This window comes from Halictus rubicundus, chromosome 13 (assembly GCF_050948215.1).
Source record: "Halictus rubicundus isolate RS-2024b chromosome 13, iyHalRubi1_principal, whole genome shotgun sequence".
NCBI classification, from domain to species: Eukaryota; Metazoa; Arthropoda; class Insecta; order Hymenoptera; family Halictidae; genus Halictus; species Halictus rubicundus.
This window is the reverse complement of record NC_135161.1, coordinates 11,846,721-11,873,556: the sequence shown is the minus strand read 5'-3', so window position 1 is coordinate 11,873,556 and position 26,836 is coordinate 11,846,721. Positions and strand designations below refer to the sequence as shown.

At 39.7% G+C, this 26,836-nt stretch overlaps 5 protein-coding genes and 2 long non-coding RNA genes across 14 annotated transcripts in view; 4 read left to right on the top strand and 3 right to left on the bottom strand.

Moving 5' to 3' along the window:
- Positions 1-26,836, top strand: part of LOC143360565 (uncharacterized) — a 272,755-nt gene that overhangs the window by 108,097 nt on the left and 137,822 nt on the right. The window lies entirely within an intron of this gene.
- LOC143360550 (DNA-dependent protein kinase catalytic subunit) lies at positions 413-13,753 on the bottom strand. The gene is made up of 14 exons (XM_076799505.1): positions 13,447-13,753; positions 13,127-13,308; positions 12,897-13,059; positions 12,683-12,792; positions 12,228-12,620; positions 11,961-12,139; positions 11,582-11,835; positions 9,229-11,516; positions 8,822-9,166; positions 8,580-8,735; positions 4,471-8,508; positions 1,946-4,279; positions 927-1,829; positions 413-753 (listed from the first exon to the last, which is right to left on the bottom strand). The coding sequence occupies exons 1-14, from the start codon at positions 13,571-13,573 to the stop codon at positions 676-678; spliced, it is 11,550 nt and encodes a 3,849-aa protein (XP_076655620.1). The 5' UTR covers positions 13,574-13,753; the 3' UTR covers positions 413-675.
- LOC143360556 (phosphoserine aminotransferase) lies at positions 14,867-17,771 on the top strand. The gene is made up of 8 exons (XM_076799521.1): positions 14,867-15,460; positions 15,917-16,047; positions 16,122-16,234; positions 16,374-16,535; positions 16,608-16,702; positions 16,783-16,952; positions 17,030-17,290; positions 17,396-17,771. Exons 1-8 carry the CDS (start codon positions 15,395-15,397, stop codon positions 17,505-17,507), a joined length of 1,110 nt encoding a protein of 369 aa, XP_076655636.1. The 5' UTR covers positions 14,867-15,394; the 3' UTR covers positions 17,508-17,771.
- Positions 17,755-19,042, bottom strand: Mesh1 (Metazoan SpoT homolog-1). The gene is made up of 4 exons (XM_076799537.1): positions 18,902-19,042; positions 18,554-18,776; positions 18,010-18,341; positions 17,755-17,914 (listed from the first exon to the last, which is right to left on the bottom strand). The coding sequence occupies exons 1-4, from the start codon at positions 18,998-19,000 to the stop codon at positions 17,768-17,770; spliced, it is 801 nt and encodes a 266-aa protein (XP_076655652.1). The 5' UTR covers positions 19,001-19,042; the 3' UTR covers positions 17,755-17,767.
- LOC143360560 (zinc finger protein 830) lies at positions 19,055-20,654 on the top strand. 2 transcript variants are annotated; one of them, XM_076799535.1, is made up of 4 exons: positions 19,055-19,159; positions 19,366-19,846; positions 19,918-20,087; positions 20,150-20,654. In XM_076799535.1, the coding sequence occupies exons 1-4, from the start codon at positions 19,056-19,058 to the stop codon at positions 20,289-20,291; spliced, it is 897 nt and encodes a 298-aa protein (XP_076655650.1). In that variant the 5' UTR covers position 19,055; the 3' UTR covers positions 20,292-20,654. The 2 variants fall into 2 exon arrangements, with proteins under 2 accessions (XP_076655650.1, XP_076655649.1); XM_076799534.1 differs by lacking the exon at positions 19,055-19,159 and having other exon boundaries at positions 19,291-19,846; positions 20,150-20,325; positions 20,402-20,654.
- Positions 20,731-22,163, top strand: LOC143360567 (uncharacterized). The gene is made up of 2 exons (XR_013083305.1): positions 20,731-20,788; positions 20,940-22,163. It is a non-coding gene; the product is annotated as an uncharacterized LOC143360567 (long non-coding RNA).
- The window catches only part of Jus (EB domain-containing julius seizure protein), a 48,688-nt gene continuing 44,946 nt past the window's right edge, over positions 23,095-26,836 (bottom strand). For 5 of the 7 annotated variants that reach the window (XM_076799529.1, XM_076799528.1, XM_076799527.1 and 2 more), the window contains one exon: positions 23,095-25,754. In XM_076799529.1, coding sequence (XP_076655644.1) covers positions 25,594-25,754 — 161 coding nt within the window. In that variant the 3' untranslated portion in view covers positions 23,095-25,593. The remainder of the gene's footprint in view (positions 25,755-26,836) is intronic. The other 2 variants (XR_013083301.1, XM_076799532.1) reach the window with 2 other exon arrangements.

Below are 26,836 nucleotides of genomic sequence, written 5' to 3'. Positions count from 1 at the left end.
TTTATTTAATTAATATCGTGTGGGTATTATACCGAAATTTATGAATGTAAACATGTATGTAGTAATCTTACTTCCAACGAGAGGCATAATATGGCTACTTGAAAGTTGAACACTTTGCATTGCACAAATAGATGAGAAACCACACAAATTGTAATCAAGTATATATATTTTTAATTTCAGGTTATTAGCTAAAAGACGATAATGTCAACATCATTGAAACTAACCGTGTACTACCACCATAGATGAAAGTTTATGAGATTACTTCAATGAGTAGTTCTTTAACTGACAGAGGAGAGGACGCTCTAATCATTTTTTGTAGGGGCCACGTGCGTTTCCGCACCTTGCCGCAGCGCTAGCGTCGCCGGCACTAGCCGCGTGCGAGCGGCAAGAGCGAGTCGCCCCTCTAGACTCTGCGTGTTCGACGAATGTTCAACTTTTACTTCAGCGTTATTGTTCATTTTAAACTGAACCACTGATTTAGTAAAATTCATTATTACCTTTAAGTAGTAACTGTTCATTTCGTTTGGTTTTCGTAGAAAAAGTGAAGTATAATCTATATTAAATTACTTGCTTTATTTAAATGAGTAGAAACGGATTTGTATATAAAATATATTATGCTCCTATAACTTTAAGTAATCGTATAATTAATAGTAAATATACCTAGGTCTGAAGGATTCAAAGCCATGGCCTCCACCCTCCATATGTGCGGCCTAGAATATTTAAATCGATTGCTTGATCCAGCAAGCAGTCGATCTAAAAATATCATTAATATAACAATTCAATAATGATAAAAATAATTTTGTATGAGGTGCCCACCTGTCCAGCCTTATTAAAATGATGGTTTTATAACAGATCCGAAAACTTTTTAATATCTTTTTCACAGTTAATAGGGATGAACAGGTGGACCCTCTTGTATAAAGATTTACCTGTTCCTCAGGACTGAGGCCATCATTCTTTATCGTCGCTCGGGGTCGTTTAACATCATCTTCTCCATTTAGTATAACGTAACATCGATCAAGATATTTTCCCTCGTGTTGCTCTTTCAATTGCTCCCAAATAATCCAAGACGGTTTGATCCCGTTCAATTTTTTGGTAACGGCTTTGATCTTTTTCTTGGGCATCCATTTAACATCTGCGACGTCATCTTCGTTTTCCTGTTGTTTCTTGTTGACGTGTTCGGTCCAATTCAGGGGCTCGTGAACGAAAACATCCATACAAGACAGGATAGGGCCTGACTCGTTTCTGAGTGCTCTTAACGTGTGCACCATTACCGCTCGTAGAAGATCCTTCTCGGTGAAAGGTTTAAGCAAGCCAAGAATTTGATTCGTTAAACGAAACGGCATCAATTCAGGAATTCTTAGATCAACACCGGCGTCAAAAGCTAACCCAAAATCGATGCCTAAACAACGACCCGATCCAACGGCGATCAGAAGATTGCCGAGATGACGATCACCAATACCCAAAATCCAATGAGCAATGCACATGGTGGCATAAGTGGTAACAAAGTTTCGTCGCATGACAACGAAGCTCTCTACGGACGGGCATAACACTGTGAACGTTTTGCGCAAACTATCCCAGCTAGTTTTACGCATAAACTCGCCCATTTTAGCGGTCACTTTCGCAGCGCTGTATTTCATTGTCGCCTCTTTGTATCTCTCGAATTGTTTCTTGGAGGGCGCAGCACTTTGAATCCACTGTTCATATTGTTCACCTATCGACCCCCAACGTTTCTCTTCTTCCTGAGATAATGTGAAGCGTATAAATTCCTGCAGAGACCTCGTGTTGTCTATCCATTGTATCAGCCCCACCGTTTTGGACAAAGGAATCACCTGTACAGAAGCATAATAATCATTTTTTATATTCTAACAAGGGAATATATTTCCCTAACAAGGGAAAAATTGCAATTGATCGCAGAATTGCAGAGAACTTTCCTTTGCAAACTCACCTGATAAGTGTCGATAGACAACTGTCTCTGCTTGCAAGCAGTGTCGATACGCAACGTCTTGTTCATAACAGTGAACAACTGTTGCAGTCTTTGGTCCTGTCTCAAATCTTCGCCGAATTTCACTAGGAAGGGATACTCCTTCGCGTCATTGCCAATCATAACCATTTGAATGGGTTTGCGCAGGGACTTGAGTACCTTCACTGAAGGTTCTATCTTCATGATCTTGGCATGATACTGTGGCATAGGCTTTCTGTCGCCTGTGTACTGTCCAGGTATCTCTATGTCCTTTTCAGAAAACCTGTGCAACCATGGACTGTAATCCTGCAAATGTAATTTATCTTTGCGACTCCCTAAGGCGTTCTTCAGTTTTTCGATAATCTTATACGCATCCTGCTTAATCTTTTCAGGCTTCCACGACTCCCATCTCTTTATCTGATTTTCATAGGCTCTAATCTCATTGAATATCGTCCCTGGTCTTAGATCCCGTTCGATCTCACCTTTATTTGGATATACTTTCTTCAGAAGCGTGCTCACAGCTGTGGCGGAGCCCAACGATAAGTTTTTCAAGAGTTCAAGCAGGTAATACTGTAAGTATAATTCTGGCTGGACGAGGTATTGCATTGCCAGTAGAAAATGATCGATTTCAGATCTCTGGTAAAGTATTTTCCGAATATCATAGGTTCTGGCCTCGTTGAGAAGAGCAGGGGTGGTTTCCACCGTCAAACGGAACGTATACATCACAGCATTTGGATAAGTTTCGACGATGCGTTTCAGGATTGGTATGATCAACGGTGCAATGGCGGTCCCTAGATGTGAGAACAGCTGGGCTTGCCAAGACAGGAACAACCAAGTTTGGATCCCCTCGCTCTCTTTCAAGAAAATATCCTTTGTCTCTGCGTCCTCGAAATATTCAGACTTCAGTAAGCAAGGGAAATAATGAGCTGCTTCGAGAGATCCGTAGCTCATCGCTTTCAACGTAGACCGCACGAATTGTTTACTTATTTCAGCATCATTGCTATCGCATGATAATTTGTCGTAACAATACTTTGAAAGAGTGTAGTAGCACTCCTTGATGCTCGGAGATGGCACAGTGCAACACTCTTTTAGTTGATTCAAGCAATAAGCATTCAATGACTCTTGAATAGCAGGTACATCGTCATTCGCAACACTAATCGCATCCAAGATCGCAGTGTTCCTCGTTAGCAAATCAGAGAACGTTGTATCTTTCTGACTCAGCTCTGCGATCTTCGAAGCTATTTTACTGATTTCATGCCGGACATGCACATTTATCATTGGATCGAGATCAGTCCTCTGCAGGAGATTGTGACAGTGTATCCAGGAACAAGCATAGTTGGACAGCTTCTTCTTCGTGTCTGTTTCAATCTCACCATTCAAGTACTTCGTCTTCGCAACAGCCAAGAGGAATTGGTGTTCCATGTGTACAGAATAATCTGACATATTTTTCTCCAACTGGTACAAGTATTTCTTCGATATGTATTTATTCTTCTGGCCCAATGCTGTCTCGATCATTTTCAGCCGCATGCTGAAAGCTGCTGTAGACAATTGTTGAGCAATCCCTGCTTCTTCCTCTCGGTCTGGTACGCTTTCTGAATCTTGTTGAGTTTCGTCCACGTTCCATTTCCCCAATTTGTTTCTTAGCGGCCCGATGACGAACTCAATTCTATAGGATGTTAGCTTCTCCCATGGGATGATGGCGTCTTGAACGGACGGTAGACTATTGTTCCAGAACTTCAAGATGTCTTGCAAGTCGTCCGGACTCTCCGCTGTTTTTAAAACTTTGATATACCAGTTTACGTCATTGATTATTCGCAATTTCTGCATCATGTTGACCCGCAACTGCGTAGAGAGTGGATAAAGTCTGATCCACTGTTCTCTCATCCCGTCCAATGTACTAAGCGTCAAGTCACGAGCAATTTCTACTTGATCGTACAGCCAGAACATGGCCAATTCACTGCCAAAGGATCGTTTAATATACTTCATTTTCGCATCGTCGCCTAACCAAGCCTCGATAAGCTCCTTCGTCTCGAAAAGTGAGTCATTAGCGTTCGCGTTTGTTAATCTTCTTACAAAAACCTCGAACAACCATGGGAGCATCCAATCTTTCCACGGATCGTCCCAAATCTTCTCTATGCTTCCATCTGATTTTTCTTTTATATGTTCGTCGATTTTGTCCCAGCGACACATATTGCTCAAACACTCGAACAAGCCTTGAAGACAGTGTTCTTTGACCAAGACTGAATCTGTTTCATAGGCTTTCTCGTAAGCCGCTTTCGCTTCAACCCAATTGGTAGCTGTTTGAGCAAACGATGCGTCCTGCAATTGAAAGCGCACTTTAAAATCATGTTCAGTCGTTTCCTTAATAGGATCAGATCCTATGAAGCAACTTAGCATGAAACAACTCAATTTTGGAAAAAATACAGCAGTTTTAAAACGGCTAAGTTACGCCCACCTGGTTAATTGTACACGTTAATTGAGACTACATAGTTCAATAAATGAGCACATACCCGTATATCCTCATTTGTAATATGATTCTGGAAGATGCTGAGGACCACGTCAACGTCATTGATGGACTCGTAAAGATTTGCTAATTGCAACCATTCTTTCTGCAGACACTGTTGCGTCGTTGTGTCCTGTGCATCACAGTTTCTCGCTCTCTTCTTAGGCGGTTCGACATCGTTTCTACGGTAAATTAAATTTTCTTCTATAACAAGTGGACCGAGGAAATTCAAACTATTTAATCTCGAGACCCTAGCGACGACCTCCGGCGAGCAATCAGTAACGCGAGTAGCCTGTAGTATCTCCAAACTCACAGCTACCATCGAATTGCTACCTCGTTCTCTTTCGACGATAAGTTTCAAGCTATCTACGACGTTCTTTACAAACTCGTTATCTCTGCAGTCTCTCAGAAACGCGCAGACAATAGAAACCGTTAAGTCCTTACAAATCTGCGAGTCTTTCTTCGCCAGCTGTTGCAACGGTTCGATCAACGCCGAGTGGAATATTTCGATGTCTGGAAAATCGCCTATTCTATATTTCCTGTACAATCTCACACTGCTTCTTTGGCGCACGGCGTCTTCTTTTATCATTTCAGCACGTTGTATATTCTTCTTGATCTCTTTTTGTCGAAAGTCCGACGAGACCTCGACAGAGCTGCTCAGGAATCGTTTCGATTTCTTATTGTGAGCAGGCTCCGGCACCGCCGGAATTTTAAACGTGTCGTCGAAGCTATAATGATCCAACATCGATGTGGGTTCTTCGTTGACGAAGGTCGGTTCGAATTCTGGATCTTGAGTGGCCTGAAGATCGAAATCGGTATTCGAGTACGGTCTCGTGTACGAAGAGTCAAACGTATCTGTAAGAGTAGCGGTCATTTGAGTGAACGTCTGATTCATTTTGCTGGCTAAAGACGGGACGAAAAGTGGCGCCTTCGATCCCAGATTCTTCGTTCGCCACGAAGGTGTTATCTTATAATCTCTGTAGGAGCACTCGTGCAACGGTTCGTCGAATATCTTCTGCATATAATTCTTCGACTTCTTAGTGAGGTCCAGGATCATGAGAAGCAGGAACGGTAGAAAGTTGTTGCAAGCACCAGGTTCGTACGCGTTCAAAGTTTCCAGCAATCTCTGTTCGCAAGTGCTCCTCAAGTGTGCACTTTGAGTCCAAAAGTCTAGAATCTTTTCTTGTACCTGTTCAGCAGGATCTAGTATGCCATTGAACAACATCTCTTTGCTAATGTGCATCAGCTTTCTCACGTCTTCATCGTCAGACGTATCCACGATATACTTCTTATAGATATCTATAAATATGTTATAGGCACATTCTCTGTATTCGGAAGAATCGTGTTTCGTGTACGGAGTCAGCAAAACGACCAGAGACAACAGATGCGACGGAGAGAGAATCGAGGCCAAAGTATGAATAATCTGTAACGCTATCTTCTCGTAAGGTAGCACTTTGTTTTTCAAGAGATCGCGAAATTTTATATATTCTAATTCCTTCAGCACTCGTTCTGTGTCGAACCTCGGTACACATTCCAAGAATATTTCCAAGCAATACGATTGCCCCATTCTGTCCACCCTGAACATGTTCGCGGTAACAAATTCGAAATAAATGATCCCGGCGTCCGGGTAGCTTTTGCAGAGCGCGCGGATGCATTTGATTTGTCTGGCCGCGAACGACGTTTGCATCTGCCTTAACACGCTTCTGATCAGCTCGATGATCTTCCCCTTTTTGTCCGAGGGACTGTCGTGCTCGTCCAAGTGCTTCAAAGTCAAACCGAAGCATTCGCAGCACTGCAAAACCGTCTCCTCGTCGTCCTTCCAGTTTCGCAGAGTTTTCTCGAGAAACTGAAAGACATCGTCCCTCTCGAGCATCTTGTCGATCATTCCGTTCACCATACAAATCAATATCAAGTATACCGTGGCCCCGGGCGCGTCTTCGATTTTGCTACCTAAATTCTGCGGCAACTCCAAGCAACCACGCCACATTTCGAGGATCACTTTTATCATGTACATGTTGTATTTATAAACAGCTTTGGTGATATCGTTCCTCTTGTTCACGACAGCTTTCTCGATCATGATTTCCCATAACTTTTGCGCGATCGCTTTCTCTTTGGTCGTAACAGGCCGGGCTACGTTCTGCCAGTCTATCAGCATCTCTATAACGTCAGCGATGACATAGTTCAACGGATTCCGTATTAAATATGAATAGGCGGCATGTATTATTACCTGCAGGCAATATTTTGCATACGGCTTGAACACGGTTTGCATGTTCAATATAATCTTCAGTTTGAACAGTCTGACATTGTCGTTGCCAGTCGGGCCGCAGAAGCATTCCAACCATTTTGGTATCATGATATCCTCATCAAGATTCCCATCAGGTGGTGTAGAGATATGTGTCGATATCATATGGTTCAACACACCGCAAATGGTCGCCATGCATTCGTGGTTATTCAGTTCGTCACTTTCGAGCAACACGCTCATGCTTTCTTCTTTGGTGTCAGCGTTGCTGCGGCTATCCCGCACAACGGCTTCGTTATAATCATAAGCGTGTATGTCTTCGTTCAAGGTGCAGTTGGACAGATCGTAGCTGTAAACGTAAGAGTTCTGCCCAGAGTTCGTCTGCTTTCTTATGCTTTTTCTTATGTTAACCAGCTTCTTATAGTACTTCGGATACTCTTTGAAAGTCTGCTCAAGATTGTACGGTCTCTGGCAATCCACGATGTTCTCCCAAATCAGCTGCTCGTTCTTTCGGTTCTCGGCGAAGATGCTCTTGTAGGTGTCTTCGTCCGTTTTCAAGGACACGATCGCTACGGAAAGATTGTACGCGGAGCAGTGCAACAGTCTCATCGTCTCTTTCTGTTCCGGATCAGGCGTCTTCAACCTACGTACCTGCAGCGTGCTCTTATACAAATTTCTTAGGAGTTCTTTGCCAGTTTCCACTTGGTCGATAGCATTTTTTGTGATGACGCTGTCGGGATTGTCGATTTCATTGATGTCCACCTTCGCGAACATGACCGCAACGAGATCGTAGCAGCCTATCTTCGATACCATCAGTTGACTCATGTCCGAACCGCTCCCAACTATTGCTTGCTCGATTATGGTGTATATCTCACGGATATTTCTCTCGAAAAATTTCCTGATTTCGGCAGTCTCGCAGAATTCGAACAACGGTAGAAGAAAACGCCGCAGTATGTCGAATCTCTCGTTTGTCGGCATGTTCAGGCTCAAGAACAACTTGTACGCCGCCTCCAAAGAAGCTAGAGCATTCGCAGGGCCGATAGAACTGAAGTATTTCTTTAGATTCTCTTCCGTTTTTACGTCCCACAAGTGTTCAGCGATCCCAGCAGCGAATAGAATGATGGACTTGAATACTACAATCGATTTAGTCACGGGTAGGAATGTTAACAGCGTTTGGAAACAGTTGATGACTTTCAAAGCTTTCACGTCCCTCTGAGAGAAATTGTTTGGACACAGGGATATCCTGTCGCTTCGCAGAGTACGTAGAATGGCAAGCAATTCTGGCTGAGAGTCGGATGTCTTGTCGGTCAAACATACGAGGAAATTCTGGAGAATCCTGATCTTGTGATTCACGTCATGGCTCTCCGTTAATTGATCGAGTATCCACGCGTGAAAGTCTTTGTTCAGAGACTGTACTTCGATCGGCCTTTCCTTCAAGTGCACGACGACCCCATAAATGCTTATTATCTTCTCTTTCCTATCCTCTTGATTGTTCACGACTCGTTCGAAAGCAGAGAATCTTCTAATCATAGCGTCCGCTAAAGATTCCCTTTTCTCGCGTAATTCATTTCGGTGTCGTTGCACAAACAGGAACAGTTGCTCGATCGTTGTTAACAAAAGAGACGCATTTGCTTGCAACAACGTGTCGAATACTTCCATAGTCTTCTCTGCGTCCTTCAGCATGTATTTAAATATCTTGTTTTTAAACAGACGTAGAAAGTACATGCCGTGTTCAATTTTCTTGAAGTCCCAGTCGATCATTGTATCGTTCCCAATTAATGTAACAAGTGTTCTCGTTGTCGATGTCTGCAAATAATTTTACGTTTCAACGGTTCAGTTCTTGATTCGCCAACCCTGATCATTTTCACGTAACGTACCTCGTAACGACTAAGGAGCAATTCCATCAGAATTTGCAAATACTCCATTACTGGCGTTTTTATGGTCACACAAACAAATTCGCCCATTCGTTCTCGTGCTAGAACACTAAAGACTCGCGTAATTTTTTCGTCCGGTTGATTAATCGTATAAATCCCCTTAAAAAAGAAGAAAACATAGCAATTAGTGTATCTAATGATCATTGATGCAGAATAATCGAAAAAATATTATCAACGAAGATTACATTGTACATCTGACTGAGAATATTATGTTGCTCCAGAAAACTTAAACCGCGAACATATTGTTTCAGTTCGCTGCAGCTACATGTGCTGGAAACAATCTCATCTAAATCAATGAAATTGTTTATATGTTTTTCCACGTGCACGGACAGTTCACGTTTTATAGAATCTAGCATGGCGTCATCGCCCTTTTGTATTATCGATTCCATTAGATCATGCAGAATCCGTGAAAGTGATTCGGTGCTTTCAAAATTGATTGTCTCGAATCCTACAGCTTGAGGACACATTATACATTTTGAGATTAGCTCGAATAGATCCTTACACAGAAAGAAATCCGGCACATAATTTTTCTGAAATTGAAATTGTTTTAGCACGACAATCTTAAGACGATATCAAGAAACAATTTACTCACCTCGGACTTGAGAAGAATTTGAGAGAAATTGAGTATAGTTACTATTAGCTTGCACTGTAAAATTTGTAATTCTTCTGACTCTTTCGACAGCATCACCATGCTGTCATCATCTGTTTCGTTTTTGATCTTGTGGACTACAAAAATGTAATTCTTCGCGCTATTGAAAAGTATTTCGTTCTCGGTATTCGAATTTGCAAATAAATACTCCATCGTTATCAGATCGTTTTTCATCAGCCAAATACAACAATCCAAACTCCTCAAGAGAGGCAAAATAATACTGCAAGTAAGACTCTCTATCTTCGAGTCTAGATCTTTAAATATTATTGCATTAAACTCTTTTTTTCCGTAGACAGTAATATAATTATTTATCATTGTTGCAGCCGAGTCGCAATTACTTATATGTTCAGAAACTTTAACCACTAGGTCCATGCACTTCGCCCTGCAAGAAGAGTTTACGGAACCGCATTGAGTGAGCAGCCAGTACACTGCATCCGTTAGAGTGGCTCCCTCGAATTCAGTTGGCAATCTACGTTTTTTGTGATTCGCATTCAACAAATTCTTCTTTGCGATTAGCACTCTTTCAACGTGATCGAGTGCAACGAAAATCGTGGGATCGTTGCAGCCATCTAAACTCTTGACGAAGCAATACAAAATTTCCAACCAGTATACGGAAACAATTGTTTCGTCTTCCCGTAAGATAGTGTAAAGATGATTGAAAGCTGTGGCGGCTGCTATTCGTTTATACGTAGACGGATGTACCGCAAAGTTCATCATTTTGTGTAGAACCTCGTCGATGTTCAATTGAGTTCCTCTGTCGTTGTTAGACTGCTTTATAGACCATTTAGTAAATTCGGCTAAACACGCTCCGGAAAATTCCCTGAGCGAAGAGTTCGAGTCATTGCTCAAAGCTTCGAATACTGAATCTATGAAGCACGTGGTCGCCAGAGATTTGAGCATGAATTTCGAGCTCAACCAATGCATCAGCTGCAGCATCAAAGGCTGAAAGATTTGCCTAGCTGCTTCATCGAAATCGCAGCCTAAGTTCAGCAAAGCTGGGCATATTATATTATACAGAGGTGTGAACTTATCCAGATTCGATTTCGACGTTTTTCCCAAGATCAACATTATCACAGAATGAAGTAATTCGCAGGCGATGATCTTCGTTCGCCTGTCCCCAGAGTTTCGCGCTAATTGGGTCAGCCTCGGCAGGATTTTGTCAAAATAAATATCCACTTCTGCATCGGACAAAGACAGTGAATACTTGAGTAAATCTTTCTTGTCCCAAGTGGCTCCTATGTTCATGGACTTTTTGTACACGAAACTCATTAACGCATCGGTGTCGAGCGATGCAACGAATAATAAAACTCTCATCTGAAATCTTTCCAATGTTTTCTCGTTGTCTCTGAGCACGATACGCTTGATAACTTTCCTCTCGGAATTAATTATATCCTGTGACATTTCGACGTTGCTCTCTCCGCTGTTTAAATACGGCTCCAAGAATGGTACAATCTCTAATAAAAATTTACTTTTTTGTTGACCGTTCGAACGGCTCGACCATCTCTCTAACGTGTTTAATGCGGTCCAAGCTACTTCGAAATCACTTAATCCCACAGTTAAAGCTATCTTGAACGTTGGAATCGAACTGTCCAGAATGCGCTCTATGTACATGTCTGGTACATTTAGAATTAGGGATAAACAAGTAGTCAACAATTCACCTGTGAACGTGGGCATCAAGTTCAATATGTTAATGAAGTATTTGTATAACAACTCCAGTGTTTCTGTTTCAATCTCGTCTTCAGTTAAATTGGAAATATGTTGGAACGTTGCGTAAACTAATTTATAAAATCCTGATACAAGAGGCCGCTTGTAAGACATATTGATGAATTTTAATAGGAATTTGTGCATAGTCCTCGTCAATAACGATGACTCTAATTCATTGATTATATCAACGTACAAGTCGACGATGTTGACGTACATTCGAAAGTCTGCCGCGTTCTCGGCAATTTGAGAAAAGCTCGCGTCCGAGAACACGTTATCATCGTTCACTCTCGTGTTCAGATTTAATTTCGTAATTAGCGTGATGCATACGTGTATCGCCGAATCAACCACGTCTTGTACAATGTACTCGTACTTGTGTTGTCTATACCGTTCTCGTTTCAAAAGTTGTGACCACAAAGGTAAATAATTTTTGTAGCACATCAGTCGCTCGTCGAGATGTTTCAATTCCCGTTCTAATTCTGCGTCGACGAATAAAGTGTGCGAACAGGTCCATATTATTCCGTTATAAACTAAATAAAAAGAGGAATGTTATTGTGTTTAAATAGATAGTTAGAAATCATATAAATATACGTACTTAAATTATACAGAAATTCTTCTAACAAGGCTTTGCTAACTGTCCCAATATTAACAATCGTTTTCGTCAGCGAAAAAATTGCAGAATTTCGATTAACTATTGGAAGTTCGGGAAACCTTTTCATTAAAATAATACTGAGCTTTGAAATTATGTTTATCTGATCGATCGACAGCTCCGACATGTGCAATATTATTTCAGACAAGGCTCCTAGATAATCGCAAATACTTTCCAGCTCTAATCGTTCTAAATTTTCTCTGCAAACATTGATGGCAGAAGTTTAATAAAGTTTGTAAATTATATTACTCAATTTATTAATGTATGAAATAACTGTTTAGAGGTGTTGTTAAGATTATTGAAGTATTAAATGTTTAGCTCGTACCTGGAACAAAGTGGCAAAGCACAATGCGCAACCAAAGAAAACATTTCTCTAACATCATTATGCGTGAGGTATCTTTTACATGGAGCAGCCATCTGACTGAAGCCATATACTACAAAACGTATATTTGCATTTACCTCTGCATTGTTTTTCAATTGTTCTTCGAAAAAGTTTTTAAAATACTAAAACATAAAGGCCACGATTATCACAATGATTCTATTCAATTAGAATATTGAGTATTTAAACGAAAATTTTAAATACAAAATTTACCAAAAATACAGTTTTGTCTTCCTCGGAAGTTTTGTCCTTCAACATGTTTCCAATAAATTTATAGAAGCTTTTCAAAGCACGTTGTCCACATTCACTGCATTGGGTATTTCTGCTTTGAGCAAGATCGATTAATAGTTTATACCAATAGTCATAATCAGAGTAAACGAATTCACGGAACAGTTCGATATGATGGGACAACAAGTTGACTGCAGATCTCATCACAACTCTCTTAAATTGATATCTCTCTGAATGACTGAAATCTTTAACCCAGCCGTACAGTTCTTTATAATGTTTTTTTTCCAGCACCTCTGAAAGTTCTGTCAATAAGTCCGAAAAAACATCCAAATATATTTGAAATATATCATTTGACTGCTGTGTGTTTTGTGGATTATACTAGAATCATAAATCCAAGAGTAAAAATTTATACGTTACAGTTATTCACTGGTATTGTATACCTGCTTTATAAAGTCGTTTCTTAATTGCCGGAAAATCGTAGTTGCATTTACTTGTATTTCTGGTTTATGCTTTATGATTTTGCCAATCACGCAAAACCATATACTTCTCTCTGGAATAATAAATGAATAACGTTTACATAAAGTTACTTATGCAATCAAATTCTTAAATTAAATTCGTATAATAAAATTAACTTGTTGAATAATATTCTTTTACCTTTTATATCTACTATAGTGAACGACGATACCAATTTTTCTATAGTTTCATCTAATCCCATTTCGTGTCCACTAAATAATTCGATTAACTTGTTAAAAGTACTGCAAGCTGCTTTTTTATTTAATGAAGCGCATTTTATTTCGAGCACCTTTTGACATATGTTCTGTAACAAACTAAATTTATAATGTATCCTAATTATATTGTTTAATATATAAAACATGATACAATACTTTAGTGTCAATGATGTATGGCAGATATATTTCAGAAAATTGTACTATAACAAATTCGAGAAGATGAAACGCTTCCTTAATTGCTGTATCAAAGCCTTTCTGTGGCTTTGATTTGTTAAATTCATTTTGAAGGAAAGAGAGGATACCATTCTGTTGATCGAAAAATATGGATAATGCCAATTCTAGAAAAGAATAATATAAAACATTATGAGACATTGACACACTATATTTTCGTTATAAATTTATTGTAAAATAAAATACAACAGGCAGGACATTATAATAGAGTAGAAGACAAGGTAGTATTAACGATTCATGCATACCGCTGTCATCCTTCGATAATTTTTGAAAATACGTTCTACTGTTCCTCAAAATTTCTATAAGATCGTTACTGTTTCTTTCTCTCACAGCTGTAGCAAAAATGTTCATAAACGTTCTAAACGAATCCATATTTTACAGATCTGTTAAATACAATATAAAAACACGTATAGATTTTATTAACTTGTGCATTACTTATTTGAGTACAAAAAATACAAACACAACCCTAGTGCAAAAATAATCAATGATTATTTAACAATATTTTCGATAGTATCGTTTGAACTATTGCCGACTTGTTTACAAAGTTGCAGCGCATCTTACTGCGGTGAACTTGACAAGAAACGAAACCCTGGCTGGTTTTTTGAAACTCAATTTCTCACAAAGCATTCCTGTCTTTTTTTTTTAATTATTGCATGTACCTTCTGTATATGCCTATACAAATGTATATATAGAACTATCCACGAATCTGGGACAATGACGAAAACAATTTTTAAAATAAAATTCAGTTTATCAAATTCTTTATTTCCCGCGTTTATAATTTTTGAATCTTTGCATACGACCACAGACAAAGTATAGGAGTAGACCAACTTTCGTTTCGTCTCTCACGATCTGAAATACCGACTTTCATGTCGTGCGACACGAAACAGCATAAGATGAGATGACTGAACTGGCCTATTCCTACATCTCGTTTGTGATATTAGTTCCGACCGATACGGTAGGATGTGACACAAAAATGGTAAGGGGGTTCTATATGGTTCTTTAGCCCCGCGGACGTGAGACAAAAAAATACATTGGGTGATTGGTCTACTCCTGTACCTCGTCTGTGGTGATCGACGTCACTCTCTGTTTTATCGATTGATCCATAGAATCCACAGACAGTAGTTGTCAAATTTCCCGATTGGCGAAAATCAATTTCTGTCAAAAGTTTTGCTTCTGATCAAATACTTACTCCGTGCCTAAAGTTTCTGTTTCTTGAGAAACAGATGATGAGGCATGTTTATGAACATTGGAGAGATAGGAAACATTTCATTATATTATTGCATGATCCAGATTTATCCGGTAGATGTATCACGTGTCAGAAGCCAGTAAAATAAGCTGTTTTCATAACCCGAAGATAAGACATTGCGGGGGGCATGTTATCAGCGCGTGGACACATCTCATTTCCTAACAACAACATTTTCCTTACACTGAAACCATAAACACTCAAATATGTAGATTTAGCGTAGAAAATAATGCGTTTCCTTTACTTTACGACATTATATATAATAGTAAAACAGGAAACAACAATGCGATCGCTATTCAATAATTTCTACCACCCAATTGATAATAGTCTTCGCGCGCATTATAATTTTAGCACTAGGTCTACGGAACCTGACAAAATGACGGGTTCTAATATTTTTAATTTATGATTATTGAGATTGTAAAGATGCATCCATGAGAAATTATTCAACAAATGGAACGAACGGATGGTAATTTAAGTAAATTTCGCAGCTTGATGACAGAATGATCTCATCGGACGACCAATCAATAATTCTGGTGCAAACCTGCTCAACAAGTGTCTTGTATCAAACAAAACAGATTGAAATAACATACCGAGCGGTTAGAGATTGGTATTCATCACGCGCGTGAGTGCTTTTTATTCTTTTCCCAGATAAATCACCGGTTACATAAAGAGATTATTAGCGAAGTAAAATTGGCGAGAGAAAGTGAAAGAGACGGTGAATGGGGGAAAATTTTTTCTGAAGCGGTCTACGATTAAATAGATCGTTTGGAAATCGCAATTTTTCGTGAACACGTTGCAACATGTATCAATAGAGGGGGAAGAATCTGTACAAGATAAAGTTGAAACATTCACAAAGAGATAACGAGACTTGAATTGGAAATCGGCTTCTCTACTAGATCTTTAGATCAGTCTCTTCGTGTCAGCCGCCGAGCACGGTAACAGCGTTTACGATGACCGATCAAGTCATGAACCCCGTCATTAATTACGGTGCCGGACCAGCCAAGCTTCCACATGAGGTACAGCGAATGATTTACTTTATTTACTAATTAATTTATCTTCTATAAAAAAGAAATGATAGTGGAATAATTATGAAAATATTTTTCAAATATATATAGAAACAAAGTAGCGTTAAATTACCCCGCTTTTTAAATATATACAAATTAAATTAAATTTATATAAATCTCCTATAAAAAAGAAATAATAGTATAATAATTATGAAAATATTATTGGAACATATAGAAGCAGAATAGTGTTAAATTACTCCGTTTTTTAAACGTATACAAATTTTATAATATATATATTAGAGAAGTGATACATTCTCAGAGTGGAAACGGTTTACGATTCGCCAGTTTCACGAAATATTAAGTATACTAACAGTGGATTAATGGCGCAGAGGTCAAACTCGTTAATTCAACCATCGCGTGCGTCACTTAATTAACAATAAATATTAAGGTAATTATATATATTTGTAGGTATTAAAAGAAGTACAGAGGGACCTTCTCGCGTATGGCAACACGCAAATCAGTATTTTGGAGTTGAGTCATCGATCGAACGATTTCAAAAATGTTGTCGAAAATGCTCAGGCGACTCTGCGGGAACTATTGTAAGTTAAGACGAAGAATAAGTTATTTAAAATAATTTAATTAAAAACCAAAATTGATTGTTTCAATTTTTCAGGCAAGTCCCCGATAATTACAAAATCTTGTTCATGCAAGGGGGTGGTACAGGACAATTTGCGGCCATTCCTTTAAACATGATGACTACCGGGACTGCAGACTATATAGTGACTGGTAAATTCCACAATTTTAGGGGATTCTCAATAATCGTAAAAAAAATCGAAAAGAAAGGATTAACTTATGTTACCGAGGCTAACTGCTAATGGATTTAAATAAATAAAAATAAAAAATAAAATTTAAATAAATTTTCAAGGATCATGGTCGGCTAAGGCAGCAAAGGAAGCAGCGAAGTATGGAAAAGTGAACTTAGTTCTGCCAAAAACAACGAAATACACCGAGGTGCCGGATCCATCTACTTGGAATTTAGATCCAAATGCATCATATGTTTATTATTGTGCCAACGAGACGATTCACGGTGAATCAACAATAATATGATTAGCATAGTACGTCTGGTTTATGATTTATTCATGCAAAATAATTGTTTCAGGAATCGAATTCAATTATGTTCCCGAGACGAATGGGGTACCCCTTGTTGCCGACATGTCGTCGAACATTCTATCGAGACCTGTCGATGTCTCAAAAGTATGTGTCTTTTAGAAAAACCTATTCTTTTTAATGGTTGGTTTTTTTGTCAGGGTGTGTAGCAATAATATTATATTTAGTTTGCAGTTATATTCGCTGGTGCCCAGAAGAACATTGGTCCGGCGGGTGTGACGCTCGTAATAGTGCGTGATGATGTTCTTAATCATGCCACGAAGGTCTGCCCAACAATACTGGATTACACTGTTATGGCAGCTGATAACTCCTTGCACAATACACCGCCAGTATTTCAGTAAGCATTCTCGATAAAACCACCTTATCAACAATATTTATGTCTAAGCAATGAAAAAATTATTTTGAATTGCTTAGAATATACACAGTTGGATTGGTATTCGAATGGGTCAAAGAGCACGGGGGTGTCGAGGGAATGGAGAAGCTGGCAATCATAAAAAGTCAGAAAATATACGAGGTGATCGATCAGTCTAAGGGATTCTATTCCTGCCCGATAAAGTATGATGTAAGGAGTAGGATGAATGTGCCTTTTAGAATAGGCAAAGATAATGAGGAGCTTGAGAAGAAATTCCTACAAGGTGCAAGCGCGCGCGGGATGCTTCAGCTGAAAGGTCACAGGTCAGTGTGACTTGAAAAATAATGCAACAATAAGGCCATTGATTGAATAAGACTCTCCTTTCGCTCTATCTCAACAAATTATATATCTGTTATTATTTATTGCAGATCTGTTGGCGGGATTCGAGCATCTTTGTACAATGCTATTACTTTGGAGGAGGCAGAGGAACTTGTGGCATACATGAAGTTGTTCCAGCAAGAGCATTGTAACAAAGATTAGGTATATCGTAGGAGACTTAACAGACATAGACTTTGTAAAAAATATTCTGTACATATGCATCAGGTACATAATATTCTTGCAAGCTTTATATGCAATCATTTTTTATATGATTTCCTTTTCATTTTTTTAAATGTCAGGAGAGTTGGTATTTAATGACGTTCATTATATTGTTGAGTATTATACAATACCAAATTGCTGTCAATACCCAGAAATATACGTTTTCTTTTTTATACTTATTAAATAAATCTTTGATGTATCAATTAACAGGCTAGGTAGTCTGACAGTGAAATTTTTTTACATCCACACATTTCCCTCTCTTTAGCTATTCGATTTGCATATATTAAATCTAATTCTCTTTCTAGATTAAAATTAGTCTTACGACATCCATCTATCACAGCTTTGGCCCACTGTAATTTAATATTTGGTACAAATTTGTTTAATAAATTTCATATCATTACAATACTAATGGAGATATTTACAGAGACTATTGTATATAAATTACCTTGTAATATTCTTTCACTCTTTCTGGTGTCCATCCTTTTGGTGTGGATTTCTCAAGATCTCTTAAATTATACAATTTATCTGCTAATTTAACTAGTTTAGCTTTGTAACTTGCGTTAGGAGCATTTTCTATTTGCAGCCGTTTACGTTCTGCTTTGGGCAAACTTTTGTCATCTGTTACTTCTTTAACAATGTCACAAACTTCTTTACCAAACTCAGCTTCTAATAGATCGAATGTTGTATCTGTGTCTTCCACAGTATCATGTAACAGAGCAGCCAAAATTACAGCCGGATCGTGGATATTACCCTCTTGAATCAAAATGTTTGCAACACCTACAGGAATTCCGAACATTTTTAAGATTAATTACAAAATTAGCCATCAAAGGACTTGAAAAAACGTGAAAATATTATCACATTTTTCTGCCGCATGTTTGCTATATGTATAATATATATATATTTATATATATTTCACGTTAAAGAAATAAAAGTCACGAAGTTTTAAATCAATTGTTCGAGAGACTAATAAGGGTTAAAGGGTTACGAACCTATAGGATGATTTATGTATGGCGTTTCTGCCGGATCCTTCCTTCTTTGATCCTTGTGTTTTATCGCTGCAAAATTTACGCATTTCACCAGCATAGTTATCAGTTCTGAATTTGGGATTTCTGCGACACATGATTTACAAGGCCCAGTTCGATTGAATAGGTTATCGTCAGAGATTTCCAAAATATTGTCTTCCATGACTAATTCATTCAGCGACACAAAACCCTGTGCGTACAATGAAAGATTTTTGTATTTTTTAATATCATGATAACAAGAAATGATAAGCGTATCAATTTAAATTATTCTAAACGAATAAATCATATTTTTATCAATTTTCAGCTGATACAGACGCTTATGCTGGTCCCAAAGTTTGAACGCAGAGTGCACAGCATTCGCATTGCATGCATGTATATATACAGGTACGGTTGGGTACGGTGCACCCAAAACATAACCTAAAAACAAAGAAGTGCATCTGTGATTTGAGAGTACAATTTGCGTCTCAAAATGTCACTCAAACGGAAACTAACGCAAGATGATTTGCGTAAAGCGATGAGCGAGCATAAAAAGAAATTGGGCGTTGTCAAGAAAATTGAATCGCCGTTAGCAAAATATCCTTTTCATTACTTTTTAAATATATTTTTAGGTTAAGAGCTACGTCTTTCTTTATGTCAGTACGGAAATTTATCAAGTATATTTAATAACTATTTCGAAATATTTCATGCAATTTTGTTAACTTTTCAATGGATAATCGACATGTCAAGTGTCAGTTAGAAATATGTACATAGTCTAAAAAATCCTTAACCATGGTAAACACATATACAGATGCAGGACAGCTAATGTGTATTTTATGTAAAGCTGCTGTGCGAAGCGAAACAGTTTGGCCAGTTCACTTGAACTCGAAGAGTCACAAAGAAAACATCGAGTTAGCAAAGAAGACTAAACTAGAAGCTGCAACAAAGTCTGCAACGCACACGTTCAAAAGGCCTGTCTCTCCTTCCCAGGAGTCTTCCGCGAATAAAAAAGTAAGGGGGATATTGAAGAACCCCCTACCACAGTCTGTACAAATAGCGTCAAGTTTGCCACCAGACTTCTTTGATAATCCTAAGCAATCCAATGGCTCTGCACCTACAAATGCATCGGTAACAACTCATAAGTCAGAGAACAAAGACACCGCCAATGACAAAGACATGAAACACACGGAAGCAGAAGAGGAGAAGGAAAAAGATAAGAATAAGGACACAAATCAAACTGTTCTACCAGAAGGATTCTTTGATGATCCAGTCTTAGATGCCAAAGTAATGAACCATTATGAAATAAGTCTAATAACTAATAATGGGCTTGATGTTTATAATCTTCCTGGTCTTAGGTTCGCAACGTCGAGTACAAAAATCCAATAGAAGAAGAATGGGAGAAGTTCCAGAAAGAAATCAAAGAAGAAACAGCACAGTCTGCACAGATCATTGCAGACGATCAGGAGGAAGCAACTACGGAGAGACAGTTGGATGAGATAGAAGAACAAATACGGCATTGGTCTAGGTAATTAAATACAAAATTAAGTTTTGCCTGGTATCGTTAACAAACATTTCATGTTTCAACAGGGTAATGGATCTCGTGAAACGTAAGGAACAAGTACAAGCAACAGATAGGAAACAAAAGAACACGGATGAGGATGTCTCGAGCGACGACGAGTCCGATTTCGACGAGTTCCTCGACTGGAGAGCTAAAAATTCTTACAAATAGGCCTAGATCTTACCGTGTACAGTATTTACAGACTGTAAATATTTAAAAGCCGTACGTTTAAGAGTATTTTACATTTAGAGTGTCGTTATGACGATTCATCCTTCACACAGAATTCTGAGTATTGTTTATATAAAATGGCAAAACGAGGAAACAGTGCTTGAATATTTATTTGATCCTCTTATTTCTGTGGCTCTAAGGCAAAGCGAAACGAATTTCATTATCGAGATATTGCTAATTAACGCTTTGTATCATTAATGTACGTTCAATATAAATGTACATAGAAAACGTAAGATTATTTATATTGGACCAATTTTCGTGTTAACTCTTTCACATAATATATTAAGTTTTCGAAATTACAGAAAAGTGTTTGCACACTGATGAAGTTGATCTAGTTTAATTTCATCGAGCTTCAAGTAAAAAACATAATTCGCCGATTTGACTATAATCACATTAAACTAGTAAACGGAGCATGGAAATTGAATTGGATAAATTTCATCGTGGGTTACTATATATTTATTTGCCCTACATGCAAGAAGTGAATCTACGATTTTCATTTCATCTCGCTCTTATTTTGAAAAACAAATCTGACGCATTTCCATTCAATAAATATAAAATATTTTAGAAAACTTACACTGTTTTACCTTACAGACATAGATATATCCTCTGTTCCCCTTCTCCCTGAAATTGGCGGAGGAAAATTGTACGACCAGCCGGTACAGTGTAATAAGTTTATTAAAATGAATTCGAAGAGTTAGAATATAATTAAGTTTCAAATACAATCGTAATAGATCATTAATTATCCGTTATAAGCTATAATATGAAATGTATAATATAAAGGTTACAAGGTAGGCTAAGCCGCTAATAAAATAGTGTGGGTAGTATATTGCTAAAAGTTCAATGATATTAATATATAACATACGTACCTATACGTGCCGTAAACAATACGATACGTATACGATACGTATCCACTTTCGTCGCATACCGGACACGTTATAAAATATTGAAAATTGAAAAAATGAGAGACTCGCATACAATTTTACCCGCACCCATCCACGCGATTATCTAGGATACTCTAATCGCTACGCGGTATCCTCGCGTTTGAAGTTTTCTCTAAATATGTTTGTCTCGATACATTATAATCTCTGAAAAGTATATATATATAATGTATGTATGTATATATATAATCTCCGTAGATTCCAAGTTGCTGGCTAAAAATCGTATCGTTAATAATAATAACAATAATAATAATAATAATAATAATCTTAAAAGTTATATATATATAATATCAACGTAGCGCAGTAATTGATAGAGCTTAATCCTTACGAAGTTACGCCTTAGAGTCGAAAGCGGGGCTACAGTTTTTCACGAATTGCATCATCGCAATCATTGCATTGCATTTCCGTGGTACATAATGTAATGCCTATGTGTGTTGTCTCCTGCAACTGTGTGTGTGAGAGAGAACCATTACGCATATCATAGATGTGTCGTCCCGAGTAGACGGCAATTTGTTAATATCATTTGACGCTATAGTCGAATCACAATGTTTCACCGACCCGCCAGTCGAATCAAAGAGGACGGATCGGAATTCCATAAAACAAGCGGAGTTACAACGGAGACTTACTATATTATACTAGTCCCCGGAGAATCCTATATATATATATATATATATAATTATTATATCTTCGAAGCCGTTCGAGTTATCATAGAAAGCAAGCGGCGTGAATGATTAAATAACAAACTCGTTATCCGATCTCGAAGATCGAAGGGGGACGATCTCACGGTGCTCGAGTCGAAGGGTTTGATACGGTGAGACACGCAGGATATATATACACACACAAAAAGGAAAAAAAAAACAAAGAAACAAACAAGAAATCTCGCGAAGCCCGTAGATCGCTGGATCGTCAGATCCACACGGGCTGTCGCGATCTACGTCGAGACTTGATCACCTCGAAAATTGTCTTGGAAAAGACGTTCTCGAAAGCGGCTTCGTATTCGTTACGGATCTACGTACTGTGTGTGTGGATCAAGGGAGATCGTTGGCGGGATCGACGACGGTAATCCAAACACTTCCCCATACTTGGATTACCATGTCGTGCGATCCACGGCTGTCCCCGAAGGATCGTTGGCGAAAGATTGAAAGATTCGTCGTGGTTCGACGGGACTTTGTCCTCGGCGACCTTGAGTAACTCTGCTCGCGAAACCCGCGAGAGGTGTCGTCGAATCGGAAATACAATGGCCGGAGAAAGATGATCATCCGACGAACCCTACGATCCCATTGGCGGGGCACGAAGGAAGGAGAGGTTCTACCGGAGAGAAAACAAAGGTCGAACATTACCTAGTCGCGGCTGACTTCCGGTATCACGCTACGAGAGGTATGTACCCGGCCATCTACGGCACGGCAGAGTATTTAGAGGCGTAGAAAAAGTGAACGAGCGTCTTTCTTTCGACGAAGACGAGGCACCCTGCTTGTTTCAATTGTGTGTGTGTGTGTGTGTGTTTTTTTTTTCTCGTATTTTCTTTGTCCTATTCGTAAGGGTGGAGGGAAACTAACGACACGAAGCGTCTTAAAAATCGACATGTTTACCTTCCTAGCGGCTTTTTGTAACGTTAACTCTATAGTTTTGTTTCTTTTAAAGCGGACGATTACTTTCCACGGCTGTGTGTGTGTGCGATGGTCGACGACCCGTTGCCGAGAACGAAGAATTCTGGACACCGGAAGGAACGTTCTATCCGAAAACGGAAACCTTCCCCGAATTTCGTTCGCGGATCAGACCGACTCCTTCGGGTTTCCTTCTTCTTCTTCTCTTTCTCTCTCTCTCTCTCTCTCTCTCTCTCTCTCTCTCTCTCCTGTTACGCTGGATCCTTAATAGAGCTAGAACCTTAGAGCTTTTACCTAGAGCTTAGGGTGATACATTCTTTAGCGTAATCGTTGAAAAAAGAAGGAGACTCGTCTCCCGAGTGCTATACAAAATCGGCCAGGTGCGAAGGGGTAGAGAGCGGGCTGACAATGTTCCGTCTCTGGTGCGGGACGATAGTAAACTAAGCGAGTCACGCTTATGCACGATCCTCGAACGCCTAAAATTACCCTATATATCGGTTAAGAATAGTAACAACGACGGTAGCAAGAAGAATGCTGTATTTTGTAGCTGTACGTTGCACATAGATCACAGAAGTGGATACGATCGCTAGGCGTTCTCGAGAAAAGTAATCCTACAAATAGTGCAAATAGTCTCGTGAGACCCTAGTTTGTCGTCATGTATATGCGTGTATATATATATTTATATACTGTATATATATATAATAGATTCCTCTTTTTTTTTTTGTATCTTTCTTGTACTGATAGTCATATATAAGATCTGCTCTTTATATTATGTACATACGTCTCGTCTCCGTTTACTTGCATAAAACGCTATACACGCGAGAGCGCGAGGCACTAAATTGCTGAGATACAATCGTACCGGAATATCGATGATCCTCCCTTTTCGTAACGTCCACGTGTCTGTCTGTCTGTGTGTGTATGCGTATGTTTGTGTTATACACGTATATATTACTCCCGTGAGACTCGAAGAGGATGAATTTCGATGTGTAATATATGTATATATATCGGTGCGCGGTATGAAGTGGTGTTGAGTCATATATAACAGAGATCGATCGAAGCTTTTGAATAAACGCGCGCGTGTGAGTGTGTCTGTGAGAGAGATCTTGTGCGATTCGATAAGAGAGCGCGTCTTCGACGCGGGTATCGTCAGCCTATCCGCTACGTCGGAGCATAGTCCGAGAACCTGTGTCCGACGTTAACAATGAGTCCACTAAGCGGAATCGCGTTCATCGACGTGGAGTCCGATGAGATCCTTGGAAAGAGAAAATCGTTCAAAGCGTCGGCGTCGGCGTCGTTTTCATCGGAGTATACACCCGAGGTGAGTGTCTCCGTAAGTGTATGTATGTAATAGCAAAACGAGAGCCTACGAGGAGGTTCATTATTCAAATGATCCCGTACGGTCGATCGCGAAGCGACAATGAAAAAACAGTCGATCTAACTAGCGAAGCTATCTCGTCACTCTTCCCGTTGCCTGGATTCGACGCGGCGGCTGTGTTACCAAATCGATCATCAATATCGTGTACCGTGGATAAATACAGATATAAAGCTACTTTGAACGGTGCTTAAGAAAAAACCGCGCGAGTTGGTCGCTACTCCCAGGATGTCGTCGGTTCAAACGCGTTTTTGTCGTCTGGTCCCTGTCGTGTTGGCTTCTCGGAAAAAGCGGCGCGGATCTATGAGAGAACGTGGATACGCGTGGATACAGGATCCATGTGCCGCGTATTCGATCGAACAGCAGAAGATTCTTTCCCGTTCCGCATTTGGCTCGCTATCAGACCTGCTGACGAGCTCGATTTTGATCATCCAATCGCACAGCTTCGGGGACCCTCTTCGAGGCCGGGAGCCCCTTTTCGCGAAGGTCCCTTCCGCTTCAAGCCAGCCCGGAGGCTTCCCGAACGATTTTTAACGCAACGGTTGCACAGGCAAACGCCGTTATCTTCGCCGGGCGTAGAACGACCGATTGAACTCGTCCGTGCGTCATATCGTTCGTTCGTTTCTTACGTACCTAGAAGAATCAGCGTTGAAGCGCCGCGCGATTTCGTTTTGGTCCGAAACCGTGTGTCGCGAACGATTGCCGAAGAAGTTTTTCGCTCGGGATCGTTCCCACGACGGAATTCCAGAACAGCGAACGAGAACGGTTCGAATAGATTTTTTACCTAACCTTCCTTTTCTTCTCTTTTTTTTTTGGTCGTAGAAAATTGTACGGGTTTTTCGTTTTTTTTTTCTCTTTCTAGAAGACAGAGGAATTCTGCGACGACCTACCGAGTTCAAGGTTCTCCTGGCACTCGAAAACACGCTCGAGTCGAGCTTCGATTTTGTATATAATTTCAAAATTACCGCGAGCTTCCGGCGCATCCTGATCCGTTGCTCTCCGTTTCAGTGGATCGGTTTGAAGAGTGATTATCTCGGTAAAGAATGATTATCTCTGGTGTGTGGTCTCCCTCCTGATTATCGTCCGATAATCATCGCGCGCAACGAAGCTCTATCGCGGGTCGCTGTACAGCATTTTGTTCGGAGTAGTTCGGAGGAGATTCGCGCGGTAGAACGATGAACCGGAAGCTAGAATAGAAAAGAAAGGAGCGCGCGGGTAGGTGAACGTTTTTTTTTTTTTATTATACGGAATAGAGAGCTTCCTGAACGGTCGGCTTCTTCGGACGAGGGGTCGGGTTTCTCTTTTCGCTTTCCCGTTAGCCTATCTCGGATCTACGCCTTCGCCTCGAGAATTTCCACGGTGACGTTATCCAAAACGGTTTCCGTCATGTTACTCGGCTGGTTGTTCGGCGGCGACTTGTTCGACTTTGTTGAGACGGCCGACGCGTTTCCGCTGCTGCCTCGACTCCCGCGTCGCGATCCTGTTCGTGACCCTGGCGACAGAGATTTTTTCGCTAAAGTATCGCGTGCTTTGGCTCGACAGCCAGTCGACATCACACGAAAAGCCAAAGTAAAACAGTTTTAGAAGCGTTGTAGAAACCGTTCTCGTGCCGAGCAGGCGCTTTGGTCGACGGTCCGAAACGTTGCAATGGCGGCCGCGATTCGGTTACCGATTATCTCGTTGTTTCTTACCGGTAGACTGCGGATCTTATCAACCGTAACAATAGAAAGTTCAAAGGAACTTGAGAATATCGAGAAAATACTTGCAACTCGTTAGAACTAACCAAAAGAGTAAGAAATTCGCCCCTGTGGATTTCCATAGACAGGAACAATTTTTAATTTGCACAAAAATTCGAAGTCTAATCCTCGGGTTAATTAAATATCTTATACGTATGATAAGTACTATTAAATGAAGGATATCTACTCGTTTGAACCCATTGAAATGCGTGAAACGCACCGGGGAAATCGTATTGAAATTAGGTAATATTTAAACTGTTGTAACTTTGAAACTATTGGAACTATTTTGACGAATCTTAGACTGTCGGAGAGCGCGAAGCCTGCTCTTTAAAATGGCTTTTGTTTCATTACGATAGGACGATTCGTTCCCGAGATATCGGCGTGTAAAGAGGAGGGTAATTTTTTAAAATTCGACTATCTCTTTCTCGTTTACACCGTGTGTCTTTCTCTCTCTCTCTCTCTCGTTCTGGTCACTGACCTACCCCTACGCACCGTAAGTTGAGGCAGGTCAGTGTTTACTATTACTATTACTTATTTATGAATGGGCCCCCCCACTCCAGTCGTCTTACGAAAACTTTGATCGCCTATATCTCGAGAACGGCTTGAGATATCGAGATGGGACAAAACGCATTGGAAAGAGCGTCGACTCTACTATCTCTCGCGTGTATCAACGACGATAATTTCTTTGTTCTTACGGTTGCGATATGGTGTGGGTCAGACAGTATTAACACAGGACAAAAATTTATTTCTCACCATTGTCATTCCCATTGGTCACCATGATACTCTCAAGAGGCCTTTCAAGCTAGTGGGGATAATTCCGCGACGTTTATCATCGAGG

Coding starts and splice junctions, on each gene's coding strand:
- LOC143360550 (XM_076799505.1), bottom strand. CDS start 13,573: ATGGATTCGTTTAGAACGTTTATGAACATTTTTGCTACAGCTGTGAGA. Junction 12,140..12,227: donor AAGACAAAACTGTATTTTTG/GTAAATTTTGTA, acceptor TTTATGTTTTAG/TATTTTAAAAACTTTTTCGA. Junction 8,736..8,821: donor TTCTCAGTCAGATGTACAAT/GTAATCTTCGTT, acceptor TTCTTTTTTAAG/GGGATTTATACGATTAATCA.
- LOC143360556 (XM_076799521.1), top strand. CDS start 15,395: ATGACCGATCAAGTCATGAACCCCGTCATTAATTACGGTGCCGGACCA. Junction 15,461..15,916: donor CAGCCAAGCTTCCACATGAG/GTACAGCGAATG, acceptor ATATATTTGTAG/GTATTAAAAGAAGTACAGAG. Junction 17,291..17,395: donor CTTCAGCTGAAAGGTCACAG/GTCAGTGTGACT, acceptor TATTTATTGCAG/ATCTGTTGGCGGGATTCGAG.
- Mesh1 (XM_076799537.1), bottom strand. CDS start 19,000: ATGTTTTGGGTGCACCGTACCCAACCGTACCTGTATATATACATGCAT. Junction 18,777..18,901: donor ACTTTGGGACCAGCATAAGC/GTCTGTATCAGC, acceptor TTGTACGCACAG/GGTTTTGTGTCGCTGAATGA. Junction 18,342..18,553: donor ATACATAAATCATCCTATAG/GTTCGTAACCCT, acceptor GAATTCCTGTAG/GTGTTGCAAACATTTTGATT.
- LOC143360560 (XM_076799535.1), top strand. CDS start 19,056: ATGTCACTCAAACGGAAACTAACGCAAGATGATTTGCGTAAAGCGATG. Junction 19,160..19,365: donor ATTGAATCGCCGTTAGCAAA/ATATCCTTTTCA, acceptor CATGGTAAACAC/ATATACAGATGCAGGACAGC. Junction 20,088..20,149: donor CAAATACGGCATTGGTCTAG/GTAATTAAATAC, acceptor ATGTTTCAACAG/GGTAATGGATCTCGTGAAAC.